This window comes from Ctenopharyngodon idella, chromosome 9 (assembly GCF_019924925.1).
Source record: "Ctenopharyngodon idella isolate HZGC_01 chromosome 9, HZGC01, whole genome shotgun sequence".
Classification (NCBI taxonomy): Eukaryota; Metazoa; Chordata; class Actinopteri; order Cypriniformes; family Xenocyprididae; genus Ctenopharyngodon; species Ctenopharyngodon idella.
This window is the reverse complement of record NC_067228.1, coordinates 28,938,923-28,961,285: the sequence shown is the minus strand read 5'-3', so window position 1 is coordinate 28,961,285 and position 22,363 is coordinate 28,938,923. Positions and strand designations below refer to the sequence as shown.

The 22,363-nt window shown below is 35.0% G+C and overlaps 1 protein-coding gene across 3 annotated transcripts in view; it reads left to right on the top strand.

The window, feature by feature from the left end:
* epha3 (eph receptor A3) overlaps positions 1 to 22,363 on the top strand; it is a 126,573-nt gene that overhangs the window by 5,506 nt on the left and 98,704 nt on the right. For all 3 annotated transcript variants that reach the window (XM_051905925.1, XM_051905924.1, XM_051905926.1), the window contains exons 2-3: positions 3,710 to 3,774; positions 11,872 to 12,529. In XM_051905925.1, the coding sequence (XP_051761885.1) occupies positions 3,710 to 3,774; positions 11,872 to 12,529 (723 nt within the window). The remainder of the gene's footprint in view (positions 1 to 3,709; positions 3,775 to 11,871; positions 12,530 to 22,363) is intronic.

The window sequence follows — 22,363 nt, the reverse complement described above, 5'->3', positions numbered from 1 at the left end:
ATATATATATATAGTGCAGGACACTATAGTTAAAGGTGTCAGAATAAATTTTGGTTTGACTGTGTGTGTATATATATATATATATATATATATATATATATATATCTGTGTGTGTGTGTGTGTGAGTAGGCACAGGCACACACACATATATGTAATATATATATATACTTATACTTATAATACTTATGATTAATCGCGATTGATCGATTTGACAGCACTAATATATTGATCAATTTGACAGCATATATATATATATATATATATATATAATATACACGATTTAAAAAATATATATAGATATATATATTTTAAACTTCTGCTTAAAATAGTTGTATATGGATTTTCACAACAGGACATTTCTACTTACCCATAGTATTACATGTCAACTACCTACACATAATATAATATAAAAGGGAAATTATTATTTAACTGTTTATCTATCTGTAGGTTGGGTAAAATTAATAGGCAGTTTTAATACTGATTTCTTGTCTTCTTTGTTCAGTATTATGATCTCAGTGTAGATATATATTATCACATTGAGCTGTTCTTAGATAGTTTGTGAATGAATCATTACCATTGTCTCCGTTGTCAGCTCTGTTAATGTATTCGATCAGTGTGCCATGTGCTGATGAAAGGAAAACAATAGCTAGTAGTGCAGGAATGATACATTAGAGAGACAGATACCTCTTGGCGGCCTGTGGTTGGAATCCTAGATTATTGTCTCGCTCCTGTATTGATTTACCCATTTTGTCTGGTGTGGTTGGTTGGATGAAATGGCCGTTGAATCAGCTGTTCATAATTAGCCCTTTGTTTTGTGCTTAGACGCATTGCTTGATGCTACATTTTTTGTGGAGAGGGTGGGAATGACGTTGGCTGTGATTTCCTTCACTTACAGCTGCAGAATTTGCCTCACCCATGTAGCTATCTAATTTTATGGTCTCAAATTTCCCTGGTCGGCTCAATTTGAGATGCCGGCTCGGCTCATTGAGAAATTTAAATTGGAACCAACGGAGCTGGATGTGAGCTGCCATTATCTGACATAAGCAGATAGCTTTATTATAGGTAATAGGGATCATCTACAGTATGAGAACAGCCAGCTGTTTGGCTAGCGCTCAGGTGCAGTGCCGTTTTGTGCTGGAATTTGATAATGGGGTCTCCAACAGACCCTCCTTGGAGACCCTGATATATACACTACCATTCAAAATAATGGATGCACCTGAGTCAATTTATGTGTTTGGTTTTTTAATCTAAAAAACTTTTTATAAAAAAACATATAATTAAATGCTTGAAATTAGTATTGTAGATAGATGGGCAAATGTTCTTTACAAAACTAATATGTTTAATTTCATTTCATTTAATTTATATAAAAAATAATAATCAATCAATCAAAAATTCAATCAACCTGTGGTGTGTTTCCCAAAAGCATTGTTTGCCAACTATGGTTGCAAGTTCCATCGTTATCAGCATAGTTCAATGAGTCGTTTCCAGAAACCATAGTTCCAATTAACATTCGCAATATGCATCGCAGAGTTGTGTGGTTGTGTGGTGGAACTACAGCACTCGACCTGTGGTTAGAAGCATAGTTTTTTGTTTGCATGGCATGTGGACTTAATAAATCCTTATCTCAGGCAAGCTGACATTCAGTGCAATCTATATTTTTCATTTCGAATAGATACAAATTTCGGTAACACTTTACAATAAGGTTTATTTGTTAACATTAGTTAATGTATTAACTAACATGAACTAACTATGAGCAATACATTTATTACCTTATTTGTTAATCTTTGTTAACATTAGTTAATAAAAATCCAGCTATTCATAGTTTGTTCATGTTAGTTCACAGTACATTATCTAATGTTAACAAATACAGCTCTTTATTTTAATAATGTATTAGTAAATGTTGAAATTAACATTAACAAAGATTAATAAATGCTGTAGAGTATTAGTTAATGTAGTTCTTTAGTAAACATTAGTTAACCTTATTGTAAAATGTTACCCAAATTTCATTGATGTCTTTTAGTTTGTCAAGAGATTTAAAGCACTGTTTTTGAAAAGTGTGCATGTGCGTACGTGCTCTAGTACGTTAGACTGAGCCTGGAATCTGGAAATAAAGCAAAATAACTGAGAAAAATTAGTATTATTTCTCAGATGCCATGTCCATAATTCATAGCAAAAAATCTGGAAAAAGTGAAGATCTCAAAACGGATTGAAAGAAGTTATTACTCTACTGCCTGCGTGACATATGATGTTAATAAAAAATAAGTTTTTTTTTTAATTATATATATATATATTTTTTTTTTTTTTTTTTTTTTTTTTTTTTTTTTTTTTGTCACTACCAAATTTCCACAAGTAAAATTTTATAATATTGATGAATTTACTATTTTTCTAAAATGTGGAAAATAATAAATGAGTAAATATCTTTGTATATTAAAGAAAGAGAAAATTTTTGACTGCTATCAGTCAACAATCTGCATTTATGGACTGATTTATTACGTTTGGAAGGTGTACTGTCTTTGACTTGGACATCACGTCACACTTCAGGATAAGCTTGTGATAAATATTGGCAATAAAGCATAAGTCTTTAGGCACTTTTATAAAAGAAAGGTTTATGTCATCCATGACCCATATGTCCATTTGTGATTTGGCTGGATGTTTCCTTGCCATCGCTGTAGGGAGAATGAGTGACACAGCTATGAGTCGGGGCCATAGACGCCATGCTGAGTGCCCCACATGTCAGCTGGGATTATGCGTTTACTGTACGCCGATGGAGGCTTTTGTTCTTTCTCTTTGTGCCTGCTGAAGCCTTGCTCAATCAAACAGGAGCTGTTGTTATGAGAGCAGGAGACACTGAGATGTCAAGAGCTTGTTGTGACCTTCTCCTCTGTAGCACGCCATGCAGGCAGCCAGCCATTTTTAATAATGCAGTAATATTTCCTTTCTGTCGTCTCCCATTGTTTTATTTTTCATTTTCCGTTGTTTTTTATCTCAGTTTTTGTTGCTGTTTCTTTAATTTTTAAATTGATTGGATCTGACAAGGGTTTGATAATGTGTTTAATAAAAATGAAAATGTCAGAAACAAATAAATATTGAACACAAAGATTACACATTGTATGAGCTAAATAAAACAATAACATCTGAGAATTTTTATATTGCATGAATGAGAAAAACAGCAATAAGAAAAATATGAATGGAAAATAAAGGATATGTCCTTTTTATGTATAAATAATAAATAAATGATAGTGAAAAAAATCACATAGTGGTGAGCAACAATCTCTTATCAACATATCGCTTAAAAATCTATTCAGCTTGTCAGATGAAAGAAACCATTTCAGATTTGTTTGCCTTGTAAAAGATACATATCAGTGAAATAATACTCTGACACACACAAGATCAACGTTTGGTCTGACATTAAAGACCCCATGTATGCACGCACGGGGTAACGAGGGGAACTTTTCTCCGTCCAGTTAAAGCTAGTACGGCACATTGAATAATGTTCGTTTGAAGGATGAGTCCGTTGACTCCATTGTTTGTTTAATTGGATTGTGGCACAAGAGCAGCGCAGCTGAGTAAATACTGTGTTGATCGGGACGCTGCACACTGAGAGCTGTATCCCGGTCCGAGTGGCAGTGTGGGTGGGGGGGGTGAAACCCGATCTAAAAAGGGATAACTGCTTATTTGTTTCTCTCCTCTTCTCTCTCCTTTTCTACAGTTAACCTGTTGGACTCCAAAGCAAGCCAAGGGGAGCTGGGTTGGATATCATCCCCATCCCATGGGGTGAGTGTTGTTGCAGCCCTAATCCATATTTCTTAGTGGAAAAGAAGAGAACAGAGGTTTCATGCTGTGAGGATGTTGTTGGGGAGCCAAAACAATGTGCATAAAGATGTGGAAACTACTTAGGCTTGAGAATAATTCTATAAATGAATTAGATTTTAACAGATAAAAATTAGAATTAAATTTATATAAATCATTCTAATATGCTGATTTGCTGTTCAAGAAACATTTCTTATTATTATCAATGTTATTATCAGAGTTTTTGCTTAATATTTTTTTTAGAAACCGTGATACACTACCATTCAAAAGTTTAGATTAAGTAAGATTAAAAAAAAGGTAACACTTTTCAATAAGGTTTCATTAGTTAACATTAGTTAACTACTTTAGTTAACATTAACTAAGAATGAACAATTCTTCTACAGCATTTATTAATCTTAGTTAAGGTTAATTTCAGCATTTACTAATATATTATGAAAATCAAAAGTTTTACATTTTACATTAGTCAATGCACTATGAACTCGCATGAACAAACAATGAACGACTGTATTTTTATTAACTAACGTTAACAAAATTTAAAAAATTTAACAAATTCTAACCAATTTGCTTATGGTTAGTTCACGTTAGTTAATACATTAACTAATGTTAATGAATGAGACTATTGCAGTGTTAACAAAAAAATATTATTTTTCAGCAATGATGCAATATATTAATCAAAAATGACTGTAAAGATGTGTAATGTTACACAAGATTTCTGTTTCAAATAAATGCTGTTCTTTTGAACTTTTTATTCATAAAATATCCTGAAAAGAAATTTATCATGGTTTCCACAAAAATATTAAGCAGCAAAAAATGTTTTCTTCAACATTTTTAAGCACAATTAATAATAATAATAATAATAATTTAGCACCAGCATATTAGAATGATTTCAGTGTGTCAAACTTTTGACCAGCAATATGTACAGATAACATATATTATAAACATAATAAACCCAAGGTATGTTTCTCCTGTCAGCGTGGAACAAGTCTGGGTACTTTATTTTTGTTGTCAAAACCTCAAGGTCGCAACTTCCGATAATAACCATGTTTATTTGTCGAGTTGTACAGGTATTGGTCTCAAGGGCTACTCAGACCAAACCATTCTTTAAACTTTATTATGTGTTAAAATGACTTGCTGGCAGTTGCTAAAGGTAATCCAGTAATTTGTTCCATATAGCTGCCAAACCTTGTTTCCCCTCGTTCTTTTTTACTGTTGGCACAGTAAAATGTGAAGCTTTCCTTTCTTAGACGTAAGGGAGAAGAAAAGCAGGAAAAAGAAAAACATGAAGCAAAAAATAAAGGAAAATAAAGCAAAGGTCATTTGCGTTTTAAATTAAGTGCTTTTTAATGTAGACTGCATTTATTGAAAATTGAGTAATTGCACTAATTTGCTAGATTAATTTCTAAACGTTCATAGGTTCAACAGAGAAAGCATCATTAATCTTTACAATAGCCATAAAGGTGATTTAGAATGAAAAAGGAAATCCCTCGCAGATATGTGGTGAATGCTGTGGGATTTATTAAGTCGACATGTAGCCATTGTCACGACTACACCGAAGATCAGGTTCTCAAGGTGAATTAACTCTAATTACTCAGGACTTCTCCCTAGTTTGGAGCGATAAGCATTTTGCCCTGAAAGCTATGCCCTCAAAAATGATTTCAAATAATGTGCCGCTGCAGCGCTGACACTGACGGATGGGCCGCCCGCCTTCTGCCAGTGTAAGCACAAATCGGCCCGGTTAAAGCAAATTAAGAGCTAAGCCCATCGGACGCTCCCTGTGCGGCCGCACGCTCAGATAAGGGCAGTAAATATAAATCGGCCCTGCGCAGACAGCTCTTTAAACATGCAGCGCTGTTTATTATGGCCTCTCCAAATTGCATCAGGCCTCAGCCTGGGATTCATTACCCAAGGCAGTCGGATTACTCTGTTTGCGGCACGACTACCCGTATGAACTGCTACGATCTGTTGAGTTGCTCTGAGGGCCCTGCGCAATTGTTCTTTGAGTTGTTAAAAAGCATCTTTGCTGTGGCGTCTGTGGAGTCACCGATTAGAGCTTGATTAGTGGTTGTAGTTTTGGGGTTTGGAATGCCTCGTTTCTCCTCAGGAACAGAAAGAGAAGTGCAAATGACTCTTGAACACCGCCTTGGCTTGGCATTGGCATTGTTTTTATTTCCATTTAAGATTTTTGAATGAATTATCTCTTGCAGAGGGAGTATCGGTGGCTGTACTGGATAGTTGGCCAGAAATGTAAATATTCAGAGCTGCAAATTCTGCATGACCATATTCAACATCCCTTAATCCTATTCCAATATATCCAATTCCTAACCGATATCTAAACTTAACAACTGCCTTACTAACTATTATTAAGCAGTAAATAATTCTAAAGCACTTATTAATCTTAGTTAATGTTAATTTTAGCATTTGCAAATACATTATTAAAATCAAAAGATGTATCTGTTCATATTATTTAATGGACCTGAGCTAACATGAACTAACAATTGTATTTTTATTAACTAACATTAACAAAGATTAATAAATGCTGTAATGTATTGTTCATTGTTAGTTCATGTTAGTTAATACATTATCTAACGTTAACTACTGGAACCTTATTGTAAAGTGTTAACAAACAATCAAAACAAAACAAAACACAATAAAGATTATATATTTTATTTGTTATGCTGTGTGGCATCTGACTTTCCACATAATTCCACAAAACTGGAAGACTTTCTGAACATATGTAAGCAATAGGCTGTTTTAAAAGATAAAAAAATAAAAATGAGTGAGACTCAATAAATGATAAATAATTTACTGTCATTTTGTGAATATTAAGTAATCATGTAATCAATAAAAATGTAACTGTAGTCTCATTATGAGTATTTTAAATGTAATATAATCTAATTACAAGTATATAATTTTTGGAATCTGATTACGGAATCCAGATTACATATAATCCGTTACTACCCAGCAATGTATATATGATTTGATTCATCAATATGACCAAAATCATATATTATGGTATGAGTAGTCTTGACCTATGTATATCATGTAGTTAAATGGAAAATAAATAAATAAATAAAAGAACCAGGGGTGTTCATACCGTGTAGAAAAAATTATGATATATACATATATATATCGTAATTTTTTCTGCATGTTATGAACACCCCTGGTTCTTTTTTTTTTTTTTTCATTTAACTACATGATATACATATGAAAAGTTAACTGTGAAAAAGAAAAGTGCTGCACAGATAAATTTGAAAAATTTAAAATGTTAATGTTTTTCAGATTATATATATATATAATGCGTGAGTGTGAGTGAAAAGTTTGAAAACGTGTGTGTGTGTGTGTGTTTTGTAAAATACAGTAAATAAGATTTCACTACAATTAGATTTCTTTATAGTTTTATTTTGATGCAAAACAAAAGATTATTCATAATAAATGAATGTCATCCAAAAAAAAAAAAGAAAAAAGAAAAATTCAAACTACACATTGTGCACATCGATATCCCATAATAATGTATTTCCTTGTCTTATTTTGCTCTTTAAAAATCTGAAGTAGAAGCTAGAAGATCTCTAGCATCGTAGCATAATCGACTGAGACAAAATAGGAAGCAAATACAAATTTTCATTATGCATTGCTGAAGTCACACTCTGCCAATGCCCGCAGCGAAAGGCAATATTTCCAACATGATCCTGAAACTCATTTACCACCCCCCCCCCCCCCCCCACACCCACACACACACCCTCCCCGAAAAGAAACTGTGAAAGGTCTCCAGCTGTATAAAGTGCAAAGAAAACCCCCTCTATAAAGGTGGATTAGCACGTCATATGGCCGCAGCAGGGTGAGCGGGCAGCACACAATGTGTTATGGTTCCTCTGTGGTAAAAGCTGTGATGAAAAGGTATTGACTGATCGGGTACAGTTGTTGCTGTGACCTAGTGCAGGAAATCTTAGATGGTGAAGCACTTGTCATTTCTAGTGTTTCCTGCTATATTGTGGGAATGAAAGCTCATGGGCCTCACTTATAAACATAAGTCTTTTTCAGTTTTCATTTTGGAGTGATTTGTGTCTTAAATTTAGTTAGGTGTTTGTAATATAATATGGATGAGTTTGTGCTTCTTGAACAGCGTTGGGTAAACTGCTTTGAAACTGTAGATTCTTACAATACAAGCTACACATAAATTAAGGTAATTCAGCAAGGTTTACTTAAGTTGTTAGATACACAACAAGCAACCATCAAAAAAGCTAATTACACTGAAGCTAGTGTACTTGTAGTGTACAGTACTTTCAATGTACTTTCTTTCTTTCTTTGCAATCCTTTGCGAAAAAGAAGTTTGCTGAATTTTATTGAATGTAATCTACACCTGTAGTGTTCTTTAAATCTTAAATCTGTTTTTTAAAAACTGTACTTGCATATATAATATTACTATAAGTACTTTTTGAGTACACTTTCATGACTTTCATGACACTTTCATGTTTCTTGACACACTTAAGTAGACATTTGTGCACTTAGTAATAATGTCAAATTAAAGGTTGTACATTTTAAACAATTGTGTTTTTATCTTTTGTTGTGCTTTAAATACACATTTGATGTGTTGACTAACATACTAAAGCATGTGTAAAGAACTTTTAATAATTTTAACTGTTAAAGTTACAATATATTATATAGTATAATATATTTTAAATGTACTAAATTGCAACTTGTGGAATTACAAATATATATTCAAAAGAAATGACTTGTATTTTTTATTTACCATAAATGCTTGTCAGTAAATGTGGCAGTGTACTTTAACCATATTTTAAAGTCAATAGAAGTAATTATGAAATTACATACAAAGATTTACTCAAGTGCTACCTACGTGGGTCAAAAAAGCACTCAAAGTTCAACTAATTGCATTTAATCTAAATTTAAACTATTAATTTAATTGCAAATAACATGCAATTAAGTGTTCAAAAACTTTACATTCAGTTTGCACTTAAGTATATTCTTTTAAACTATATTATATATATATATATATATATATAAACTATATATTATTTCCGTAGTAAGTACTCTTTTTAAAAGTATGCTGAAGTGTACTTATTTTTCACAAGGAATCAGTATTTAGCAGAGAGCATTTCTTCCTTTTTTTTTTTTTTTTTTTTTTACATGAAGCGATTTAATGAAATTAATCGTACTTCCCAATTGTATGTGAAAAAACAGTGTATTTTATTATTAAATCATTTTGCAATACACTGTGACAAAAACTATTGATCTAGTTTTTGTCATTTGTCATCGCTACTTGTTGGGCGGAAAATAGCTTGTTACTAGAAAAAACTACACTTTTGAAAGTAAATTTATTTAAATGGTTTCCAATTGAGAAACAAAACAAAAGTTTGCTAAAAAATAAATAACAAAAGCTAGCATTAGCTTGTCTTCAGCTAAATCATGTCACTTAAACTTTAATACTACTCAAGCTTGGAACGATGTGTATTCTTAGTGGATATCAAACCCTTACTGCACAAGTTGTGTCGATTAGTACAAATGTGTGTTTTTACAGCGAGCAATTTCCGTTACTAGATCTCCTGTGTACCCATAAGTATGTCTTTTCCTCTATGGCCTCTCTGGCATCCCATTGTTGAGACTCTAATGGAGTCGCCACAAAGATAATCTGCTCCAATTTTGTCCATTATAATGAAGAGAGCGGGATTTGATCAAGAGAAACTGTGTGCACCTATACAGGAAACATGCATGCGATACCAGCAAAAGCCAGCAGTATATGTCAGTCTTCGCTAACTAATGCAATTCCATTGTAATATGAGCAAGGGGAGGATTATAATTTTATTATATATCTGTCTGAAACATAAGCTCTGCCCCACTTTGTCCACAAGTGCCAGGGAATCTATTAGTTTAAAGTACCAGTTGGCCTGTGTACACACTGAGTGTACACAGGGGGGAGTTGGGCCGCAGCCCTGCCAAATGTACCAACTGCTGATTTCCTCGTTTTTCTGCTGCTTTCCTTGCTGGAGGGGGATTACTATTGTAAAGTGATATTCGGAGAAACCTAAAGTCATCTTCGGTCTTCCCGTCGAGTGTTAAGTTGCAAAGCGCATGGCTGACGTCTCCCGCTGTGGAGAAGGAAATACAGATTGGTGTCCAATCGTAGACTGGTGCTCTTCGAGAAATCAATGTGGCCTTTAGAAGCTGCTGTCCGTAAAAGAGATATCCAGACAAGGCTTTTACAGTTTTTCCCTCTCTATAACCGAGTGTTATGCATTATAAAGTAGAGTTATTTGAAGGAGATTGGCTTGTGCTGGTGATGATGTCATTCATGGCAGCAGACAGTCCACACTATATTCTCAAGTGTGTGTGATTTACACATCGTATATGATGTTTCATTTATTTTGGCAGTCATGGTTTCAGTACAGTCATTCTCAGTTTGATAATGCGGCACAGCCCAGCCACCTGGACTTAATTTGGAGCATCAGCTATGCTGGTGAACACAGGTTGGCTCAGTAAATATCTCTGAGACAAATGACCAGCTGAAATTTCCATTGATTTATTTCAATTTGCATCATATTTGTTCACTTCACAACTTCATAAACACAATATCAGTAGCAGATACCATAGTTCTAAAATCATAACGCCTTGTTTAGACCCTGCCTTAACGCCAGGCTTGCAGATTTACACAGAATCAGGATGCCTGTTATTCATAAAATAATAATAATAATAATAATAATAATAAATTTATTCTGTGTAAATAATAATAAATTTATTTTTTATCTCATCTCTTGCTTTTAATTAGCATTGAAATAAAATACACTGCTGAACAATAATATCTATAATTCTATTATCTATTTTTTCTATATTTTCTTATATAGGTTTCCACAACAATATGAAGCAGCACAACTGTTTCAAATCAGCATATTAGAATGATTTCTGAAGGATAATGTGACACTGAAGACTGGAGTAATGATGCTGAAAATTCAGCTTTGATCACAGGAATAAATTATTATTACATTTAACAATATATTCACATAGAAAACAGCTATTTTAATTTGTAATAATATTTCACAATATTACTGTTTTTACTGTATTTTTGATTAAAAAAATGCAGCCTTGGTGAGTATCAAAAACTTTCAAAAACATTAAAAAATTATAATGTTTTCAAACTTCTGACAGGTAGACTTACTGTATTTTATAGTTTCTTTAAAGGCTGTCAATTTGCACTGCATTATTCATATACTTTATTGTCATATAAATACCTTAAGATGGCTTGAAAATCACACATAAATCATATATTGTCACAATCGTGACAAAATCGTGAAAATTGTCATTTATGCCAATGGTGGTGACGTATCCGAGACTTCTTCAATCATTTAGTCTGCTTACATATATATTGTGTGAATTTTGGAAAAATTCTTCCCTTTTGGTTTTCCATATACCATTAATTATGAAATATACCAAAATGTGCATTAAAATATGCGGATGGAATTCCAGCTGTCAATTAATTCAGTCAGTTTGCATTTGAAAAACATTTGAAAGCTCCTTTTTTGGGTGTTTCATTAAGCACCCTCACAGTTGAAATACAAATAGGCAATTCTTCAGTCTGAGGGCACACTTGTTCTGCCGGGTAATGAACAGCCACTCCAGAGGCCTTGTCTCACTCAGCCAAGGGCTTTTATAAACTTCAGCTTGACGGAGAGCCATATTCTACTCCATTATTGTAATAGAAAACACTGCCTCTCAGTTCATCATTTATTCTGCTTTGTGTACGTTAAACCTCAAGACTTCTGGCCGCATTGTGACTTCGGACACCCCAAGTGACAAAACAAAATGATTTGTCAGGCTCGCCTTACAAGGGAGAGTACTCGGAGTGGAGAGCCTCGTTAATTATGTCCCACATTAATTATATGAACTGGGGAGATATTAATTTGAAACGATCCATTATTCCAAATGTGTTTGAGAAATAAATAAGCCCGCTGCTCAGGTGTTTTACATTCGTCACGGTTCCGCTGAAATGTAGGAGTACAGTAGCTGTTCGCTTTCCTCTGAATAGATTTGATTAACTTCTTTCTCTTTTTGCAGTGGGAGGAAATTAGCGGTGTGGATGAACACTACACACCCATCCGGACTTTCCAGGTGTGCAACGTGATGGAGTACAGCCAGAACAACTGGTTGAGGACCAACTGGATTCCTCGCAATTCTGCGCAGAAGATCTATGTGGAGCTCAAGTTTACCCTGAGAGACTGCAACAGTATTCCCATGGTCCTGACTTGCAAAGAGACATTCAACTTACACTACCTAGAGACAGATGAAGACCAGGGAAGTAAGTTCCGTGAGCACCAGTTCTCTAAAATAGACACCATCGCCGCCGATGAGAGCTTTACTCAGATGGACCTAGGCGACCGCATCCTGAAGTTAAACACAGAGGTCCGTGAGGTGGGGCCCATGACTAAGAAGGGCTTTTACCTGGCTTTCCAGGACGTGGGAGCCTGCGTGGCCCTGGTTTCAGTGCGGGTGTACTTTAAAAAATGCCCTTTTACGGTGAGGAACCTGGCTATGTTTCCTGACACGGTACCCACGGACTCTCAGTCACTGGTGGAGGTTAGGGGCTCCTGCGTCAATAATTCCAAGGAGGAGGAACCACCAAAAATGTACTGCAGTACTGAGGGAGAGTGGCTGGTGCCTATTGGGAAATGCCTGTGCAACATAGGTTACGAGGAGCGGGGAGTCGCTTGCCAAGGTAGAGTTTTTCTCTCACACGCACACTTTTCTTCTTACAGTGCCTTTTTCATTTCACGGCCCATTTTCTTCCTTTCATCAGCGTAATGTACTAGCACCGGCTCTGTATACAGCAGCTCTAAATAGGACAACTGAGTGTGTCCCTGGAATACCATTCATTTGTTTATGCTGCTCATTGTCTGTAATGGCGAAGCATTTGGCTCACGATGGAAATGTTTCTAAACTCCATGGTGAGTTGAGTATCTGTCCCGCGCTCTGAGTGCAAATGGATTTTTCCCAGATACGGACACACCTCTGATCTGTCAGCCATGCTCTAGAGAGAGGAATATGAGAGTTCTGTGTAGCCGAGGACAGAGGAGATCTGTGGTGCAGACCCCCTTAAAGGGCAGCTTGAAGCAGTTAAGCTTGTGAAACACTTCTCTGCATCACCTCATCAGACGCACAAATAGATGTACGTTAGTCATTGAAGAGGGATAAGTGTGTGCGTTTGATGTAAAGCATGTGAGACTTCCACTGCTTTATGTGGGCTTTTTTATAGTCTAAAGACACAAATTCTCTTCATATACTCATATTCAAACATTGTAAACTGATGAAAAGAGAATATATTGACCATCATTCTTGGTCTCGCATTAGATTCAGAGGATCAGACTGAGTCGTAATGCTAGTGTTTGGGCTTTTCTTCAGTCGAAAAGAAATTGAGGTTTTTGAGGAAAATATTCCAGGATTTTTCTCCATATAGTGGACAGGGTACAATGGGTTGAAGGTCCAAATTGCAGTTTCATTGCAGCTTCAAAGGGCTCTACATGATCCCAGCCGAGGAATAAGGGTCTTATTTAGCAAAATGATTGGTCATTTTCCAAAAAAAAAATAAATAAATAAATTTTAACCACAAATGCTCATTGTGCACTAGTTCTGCAATGCACCACAAATTACGTAATCATGTTGGAAAGTTCACGCATGACGTAGGCTGTACCGAGAAAGTGTTTAAAAGGGAACATTCAAAGTCAAACGGCCTTTACATAAAAAAGGTAAAACAATGATGTCTGACGATTTTGAAGTTGGAGGAGAAAATGAGATGGAGTTTTTCGCCCTACCGCGGTACTTCCGCCTACATCACATGTGACCTTTCCAACGATTATGTAATGCGTGGTTAGTGCAAGACGAGCATTTGTGGTTAAAAAGTATTCCTCGGCTGGGATCATGTAGAGCTCTTTGAAGCTGCAATAAAACTGGAATTTAGACCTTCTTAATTTCTTTTCGAATGAAAAAAGAAAGACATAAAAATCTTGGATGACATGGGGTTGAGTAAATTATCGGGAAATTTTAATTCTGTAGTAAACTAATCCTTTAAATGTAAATGTTTGTGCAACAATTTTACTTTTAGGGGTACAACGTCTTGTCAGTATCCTTACTTAGGGGTACCTTATTTACCCTAAAAAGGTTCAAAGTAGTACCTATAAGAAACATATTACTATTCTAAGGTACTAATATGCACCTTTAGGGTTAGATAAGGTACAAAGTTGTCCCTTAAGGGTACTGCCCCAGTGACAAGCTGTTGTACCCCTGAAGATACAGTTTTTGGACATTTTTCTAAAATTGTGGACACTGGTTTATATAAAATACAATCTTAAAAATAATGACCCCTGCGTTTCTCTCCATTTTGGGTTCTATTTTGATTTTTTGAATGCAAGAATACGTCCTGAAAGGCAGCTTGCCTTTTCTGAACCACTACTGCAGGTCCAGTTACATTATTTGCTTTTGCATCATTAACATGAGTACAGTAGTCTGTTTCACTGTTACTATGTATTTGGCCCTTTGAATTTACTAAACTTTATACGCACAAAACCACATTTGCATTTGTCTGTCACAGATCCATTGAAAGAATACAGAGCTGCTCTAAAATACAATTTATTCAGAGAGAAGCAGTCATGAGAAATGGTCAGGAACATGGTCGGGAATGGGTATGTGATCAATAGTGGTTCAGTTGCACAAGTTAAGCTGTTATTGCAGTTTTACCAATAATGAATTCTTCTGTACTTTTTAAATGGACACCCAAGCTTGGAAATCTGTTTTCATCCCAAAAAGCATATTAAGCTTTAATGTGAAAGTGCACTAAGTGTGTGTAGGTGTGAGTTTTGCTGTGGTTGAGGGAGCTGATAATAGATTGGCTGGCAGCTGGTTTGAGCACTTCAGTCCTGCCCATGGTATTACTTGAGTTACGCAGTCTCCCTGGAGAAATCACTTCTGCTCTTCATAAAATGCTCTGTGTCTATCCTCTGTACTTCAGCACTACTGAGAGATGTTTGATATTTTCACCATGTTCTCTGTCTAACTGTACTCTTGATGTGAGAGTATCCCTGATTGCCGGCTTGTGTTCAGTTAGGCGTCTGTGTTTGTGTGTATTTTTGTGTCTGTTATGGAATACTATATGTGGAACAGCTGCAAAATCGGTCATGAGGGTGTTTACATCAAGATGCATCTGAGACTTGCGTGCCATTGGCGAAGTGATGAGGAAAACAAGGTCACACTACAGTTTTCCCTGCTCTAAGAAAAAGGAAGATGATAGGCTAAACTTGACTTCTTGTTCTAGTATTGTTACTGTGTACTCGGAGGATAGTGGTTAAATCATTAAGGAACTGTGACCTCTGACCTGGTGCTTTAAGTTTAGGGATGACATCCTTCCCTTTGAAGATCAAAGACCTTTCATCACTGATTATCATCACACTCTGCTTGTAATTATTACACTTTAAATTTGTTAAATGGCCAATGAAACTGCAGATAAATTAACATCATTCCAATGTGGTTATTTTGATTGTCAGTCAGTGCTACTTAGTTATATTCAACAAGCTGTTGGAAAAAAAAAGTACTGTTTTTTTTCTTCTCTCACAAAATTTAATTGAACTATTACTATTAACTAATTAAATTAAGCATTAACAATGATTTATAATACTTAAAATGTGCCACTACATTAGGTAATATGGATTTGAGGGCATCAGATGGACTGTAGTGCATGTTTGGTCAGTTCTAATTTTATATACTGTATTAACATTTACTTTTAACAAGTATTACTGTAAAATATATAAATAATTCTTCATTGAATAACAGAATGAAACAATATAAATAAAGATGCCTTGAAATGATAATGCTATATGTAAATCTGAATGGTGACATTAAATCACATAAATAAATATTTACCTATAACAACTGATGACTAGATTTAAAGATTTAACATAGATTTAACATCAGTATTTGAGAATATGTTTTTGGAAAGTTCCTCATTAATATGCATAAGCAGACAATATTTCTCTCCTAATTCCTTGTTCATCAAAAGTGATTTATATGAAACACATGTGATTTTGGCATTTCTCGTTTTACCCCATGAGTGGAATGAAACGTGGGATCAGCCAAAACACGATGAAACTGAATACAAATGCTGATGTCTGAGGCCTGACCATACATTTCAAATAGTTGTGCGTGGTCATGCATTTTTGCTGGCTAGTTTTCTAGCTTGTGGTTTGGCAGGAGAAGTGTAGGACTGATGCCTCTGAAGGTGACTGCTCCATACAATTTATCAATCCAAACACCCATTTGTGGTGTGTAGAACCAGACGCCTGTCAAGTGATTCAGTGTGTCTCTAGGATGTAAATGATAATGACGGCATTGGGAGGTCTTTGATAAGTACATGAGTGAATAAACTAGTGAAGGAGTGATGAATAAACAAGTGATGTAATGAAAGAGTAAATGAGATGAATGAGCAAATTATTTTGATTTTGAGTGAGTGATTAAAAGAATGAGTGCACCAGGATTTTCTATCTATCTATCTATCTATCTATCTATCTATCTATCTATCTATCGTTCGTTCGTTCGTTCGTTCGTTCGTTCGCTCAGTGTTCATTCATTGCCTTGGCATCTATCTGAAACAAGCTTAAGCATAAGCACTACAATTACTAACTGGAAATAAATAACTAAAATTGAAACTAAAATAAATGTAAATAGTATACTTAGTAAACTATTATAGTATATAAATGATACTAAAATAACATGATTTATCGAGTATGTGACGTATTGATTGATTGATTGATTGATTGATTCAGTGAGTTAATGAATGATTGAGTGAATGAATTTTATCTTGTCAATAAATCTCTACTGTTCCTCCTCCTGATCACCCTGTAATAGAAGTGGTCATGTTGACGAGCTTTGCATTAAGAGCATGTTTCACCATGCCCTTCTGTTTTCTGAAGAGTTGTGTGAATGTTTGGATGTATTTGACAATCTCTTATTAGTTTCAGTGCAGCCTAATGGACACTAATAAGGGCTTATATTACCAGAGCGAGACAGCTGCTGCATCGTACACTCTTGTGCAGAGGAAGGGTCTAAGTCACAAATCTCTCGGCAGGCCCGCTGTGCTAACGGATTGATTACGGCAGGGAGCCCGAGTGTGACTCTGACAGAGATATTTTGAGGTGTGCAGACCTCCATTTCAACACTTCAAGTGTGGATGAGTCATATAGCGGGTTTTGATGCTTCACTGAGGGAGCCCCTCTTAAATAATTAATAGCTATTTGTCTTTGTGGAGTACAACTGCTGCATGCAGTTTCCTGGGTAATGCCTTTGTAAATGTTTGGATTGAGAAGTTTTACTTGAGATGCAGAAGAGTTAAATTTTGGGTGTTGGATTACAGTATCTGAACTGGAAGTGAATAGTACATAGCACACAATTTATCTTAGAAAAAAACAAGGATTCAGAAGAAGATTGAGATTATTTTGATGTTTAACATTTAAAATAAATAAATAAAAGCATTAGACCTTTTTGTATCATCACCTTTAGGGTTGCATGATTAATTAAAATAATAAAAAGAAGAATCACAATCGTAGTGTGAGAAGTGTGATTAGCCTAGTGTGATTATCAAATTGCAAAGGCTGCGATTTAATAAATATATTTGCTATTTCAGAATAAAGCATCGCACTGTATTCATTTTAAGTGCCCCTATTATGCTATTTGAAAGGTTCCTATTTCTGTTTAGGAGTTCTTCTACAACATGGATCAAAGGTAAAAAAAAAAAAAAAAAAAAAAAAAAAAAAAAAAACATTTTTCAATGATTCTCAAACGACTCATCGGATTAATCAGTCTCTCTAAATTCCCCCTTTTCGCGAACCTGCTTTGCTCTGATTGACCAGATGGCCCAGTCTGTTGCGATTGGTCTACCATTACAGCTCTGGAGGCTTCCTAAATCTCAGCAGTTGTACACACTGTAAAGACAGTAACGATGGCATCAATTTTACCATATCAATCCAAGCGCAGTCCAATGATGAAATATTGGAAGAACTAGTTATTCAACCCAAACCTCCATTGCAAGGAATGTAAGAACTGTATTATTTACAGTACCAGTAACGTTGCATATGTTAGCCGAGCAATGTGAATGACTGATGTAACATTAAAGTTTGTAAAACAAATCTTGCTCCATCCTTTATTATTACTCAAAATAGTAAGAACGAAAGACATTCTAAATTAATGGACACAATTTTAGGTAATAGTGGCCAACAGCTGATTAGTAGAAGTATTTTAGTAAGACAGTAATAACGTGAGTTAACCGGTTAGCCAGAGACCTACACAATATAGCTAAAACACAAAACTATGTATTTTGAACACTCAATATAAAATACATCAATAATTAATCACACTTACAGGTTGTGATTCTGAGGAGCAAATTGGTCCAAATAAAGCAGGTACTTTCCCATCTTCAACCACTGATTCTTCACAGCCTCACACTTTGGAAGTGAAAATAAACCGAATTTCCTTTCATAGCGTTGAGCACAGTGTCTTGTCGACATGTTATCCACACTAACAAGCTACAGCATTTGAGAGAGGTTAAAGTTTTCACGGGATGTCCATACAGAACATAGTCGGGCATTATGCAAATGTATTAACTTGTGACGTATGAACTTTGCGGAAATGGGATTCGAATTACAAACGACTCGTTTAAGCGGTCGACTCCTTCTTTTGAGAGACAATAACTTTATTTATGATGCACTTTCAGCTTTACAATTTTGCAGACTGTTTACATTCACATACAGCTACAATACACACTGCATGAAAGGTAATTTTCAAAAATCCATAATAGGGGCACTTTAATACATGTGAGTGGTGTTTTCAGTGTTTCAGAGCAGCTCGGGTCGCCGTTATTGTCATTTTATAGTCAAATTGATATATAATGACTTTTTTTTTTTTCAAAACCTGTGCTGGGGATTTTAAATGACAACTTTTATCAGAAATATTAGTGCATTAGGGGGATTACTGTTACTACAAATAAAGCTGTTTTCTGATTCAAGAAAACAAGAGATTTAAACAATATGGCTAAAGATATCCAAACAGTTGCTCACCTGTCTAATAAAACACATAATATATTAAAGCGTCTTTAGTGTTTCCATGGTTTCTACGGAAGTAAAACCGGAATTTGAGGGTAACACGGATATGACGTCCATTGACAGGTGACGCAATGACACAGGCTGTTACACTGGTTAAGACGGGTTAAAATTTCTCTGGATTTAAACATTATTGGATATTTGGAATAGTACACAAGCCAACTAAATATATAACAATGTTCTAGTGATTTTGGGATATTTTAATTCAAAAATCTTACATTTTGTGCCTTGAAGGCTTAAAAATATTAAGGTGCTTTTAGTACTATTGTATGGCTAGCCGTAAAAAAAAATCGAGAACCTTAATGTGCCTGTAATATTTTTTTTTTTAATATTTGCTTTCTGAATGCAAATGAACCATTTCTCTAATGTATGTATGCATCTGCACGTGTGGGTGTGAGCTTGTGTGTGAATGAGTGTGATTTTGTGTGTTAATATGTGTGAACTTGTGGAAAGAAGTGATATATTTCCAACAGATGAAATGAAGGTTACTTTAATTATCAGCATCGGTAGAGCCGTAGACCCAGGGGTGATTCTTAAGTGGATTTTCACATGTTCATTATCGCTAACAGAAAGACTCCACTGTAACGTTGTCAGCACTAAGAGTGTAGAAATATTGCACCATATCATAACCTTTGCGCTGTTATTCGCACATTCTTTATCCAAGTTTTGCCGTATGGCTGCTGTATTGCACTGTTTAGTTAAATTGGTCCAGGATTGAAAATTACAGCCCATTATGATAATGAAATGGAGCGAGTCAGTGATCCAAAATCTGTGTGAAATTCTTCTAACCATAATTTGATCTTAAAACAGCAAATAAAAGGAGTATTTGAGCCGGATGTCTGTCTGTTTTGCGAAGCTTCCCATGTTCGCAGCTGCCACGGGGCTCCTTTGAGAGTGGCAATGGTTTACATTCCGGCTGGATTTACTAAGATATACAATCCCTGTGCTCGCTATCCCTGATTAGTTATCAGATCTTATTAATGCGGCGGCAGAAAGTGCAATGAGTTATTTTAACAAGCCCTTAACGCTGGATGGAAATCTCTGAGCCAAAAGCTGGATTTAATACAGCCTGACGGAGGCTATTCTTGGTTTTCAGGCAGATTTGGGGGTTGATATGGTTTAGTGATGCACCACCTCAAAGTAGCTGTACTTCTGTCCTGATGTAGTTCTACTGGTGTCCCTCACTTTGAAAAGAATACTTCTTATGCTACAAACCAAAAATCGGTTTAGCAATGTACAATTTTGCAATTTGTTTACACTTTTCAATAAATAGTCAATCGTAAAGAACAGTCACATTAGGATTTGAGCATTTATATTGACATTGACACCAAATGGAATATCGGCAACAAGTCTTGAAGTCTCTTCTGCTCAACAAGGCTGCATTTATTTGATCAAAAATACAGTAAAAACAGTAATATTGTGAAATATTATTACAGTTTAAAATAACTGTTAAAAATGTAATTTATTCCTGCAAATTTTCAGGATCATTACTCCAGTCTTCAGTGTCACATGATCCTTCGGAAATCATTCTAATATGCTGATTTGCTGCTAAAGACACATTTCTTATTATTATCAACTTAAAAAAAAAAAAAAAAAAAAAAAAAGTGATACATTTGTTTTCAGGATTACTTGCTGAATAAAAAGTTCAAAAGAACAGCATTTCGATCAATTAACGCATCCTTGCTGAATAAAAGTATTAATTTCTTTAAAAAAAAAAATCTTACAAACCAAAAAACTCTTGGGTGAACGTGATTTCACCAAGTACAACATGTTCCTGGATCAATATCTTTGTTGATCCTGGAACAACATTCCAATCAACCAATCATATTTGAGGGACAAGTTTACAGTTTATGTCAAGGTTAGGCTTACAACCAGGGTTAGCGTTAGGACTAAATTTTCAGTCAGGAATATTGTTCCAGGATCAACAAAATATGTTTATCCATGAATATGTCTTACTTGGCAAAATCACAGGGGAACGTGTTCTCTTGTATTTTATTTTATTTTATTTTATTTTATTTTATTTTTACATGTTATTTTTATATTTTATATACAGTTGAGCTCAAAAGTTTACATACCCCTTGCAAAATCTAGAAAAATGTTAATCATTTTAACAAAATAAGAAGGATCATGAAAATTGCATGTTGTTTTTTATTTAGTACTGTCCAGAATAAACTATTTCACATAACAGTTGTTTACATAAAGTCCACAAGACAAAAAAATAGCAGAATATATAAAAATGACCCTGTTCAAAAGTTTACATACCTTTGATTCTTAATACTGTGTTGTTACCTGGATAATCCACGACTGTTTTTTTGTTTTGTGATTGTTGTTTATGAGTCCCTTGTTTGTTCTGAGCAGTTAATCTGAGCTCTGTTCTTCAGAAAAATCCTCCAGGTCCTGCAGATTCTTTGGTTTTCCAGCATCTTTTGCATATTTGAACCCTTTTCAGCAGTGACTGTATGATTCTGAGATCTATCTTTTCACACTAAGGACAACTGAGGGCCTCAAACACAAGTATTAAACAAGGTTTAAACATTCACTGATGCTCCAGAAGGAAGCACGACGCATAAAGAGTCGGGGATGTGAACTTTTTGAATTGGATGAACATAATAAATTGTACTTTTTTTGTCTTCTGGGAAACATGTAAGTATCTTTTGTAGCTTACAAAGGGCAGAACTAAATGAAAAAATATGTTCTTTAAACAAAATTTAAAAAAAACTTGCACATCAACTTCTTGTTCAAAAGTTTTCACCCCTGACTCTTAACGCATCGTGTTTCCTTCTGGAGCATCAGTGAATGTTTGCAGCTTTTGTAATAGTTTTGTCTGAGTCCCTCAGTTGTCCTCAGTGTGAAAAGATGGATCTCAAAATCATATAGTCACTGCCGGAAAGGGTTCAAATATGCAGAAGGTGCTGGAAAACTGAAGAATCTGCAGGACCTGAAGGATTTTTCTGAAGAACAGAGCTCAGTTTAACTGCTCAGAACAAACAAGGGACTCATGAACAACCATCACAAAACAAAAAAACAGTCGTGGATCATCCAGATAATGGCACACAGTATTAAGAATCAAGGGTATCAAGGGTACTTTTGAATGGGGTCATTTTTATAAATTCAGCTATTTTTTTGTCTTGTGGACTTTATGTAAACAACTGTTATGTGAAATAGTTTATTAAGGACAGTACTAAATAAAAAATAACATGCAATTTTCATGATCCTTCTTATTTTGTTAAAAGGGGTATTCTGCAAGGGGTATGTAAACTTTTGAGCTCAACTGTATACACCTCACTTTAGACAATTTAAATTTGACAAAAACATCTTGAAATGCACTGTTGAAGACGGTGGATTTGTTACAAAAGCACTTTGATGGCTGTAGCAGGATGCTTTAAAGGGAATGAATTTATAGACTGTTTGTT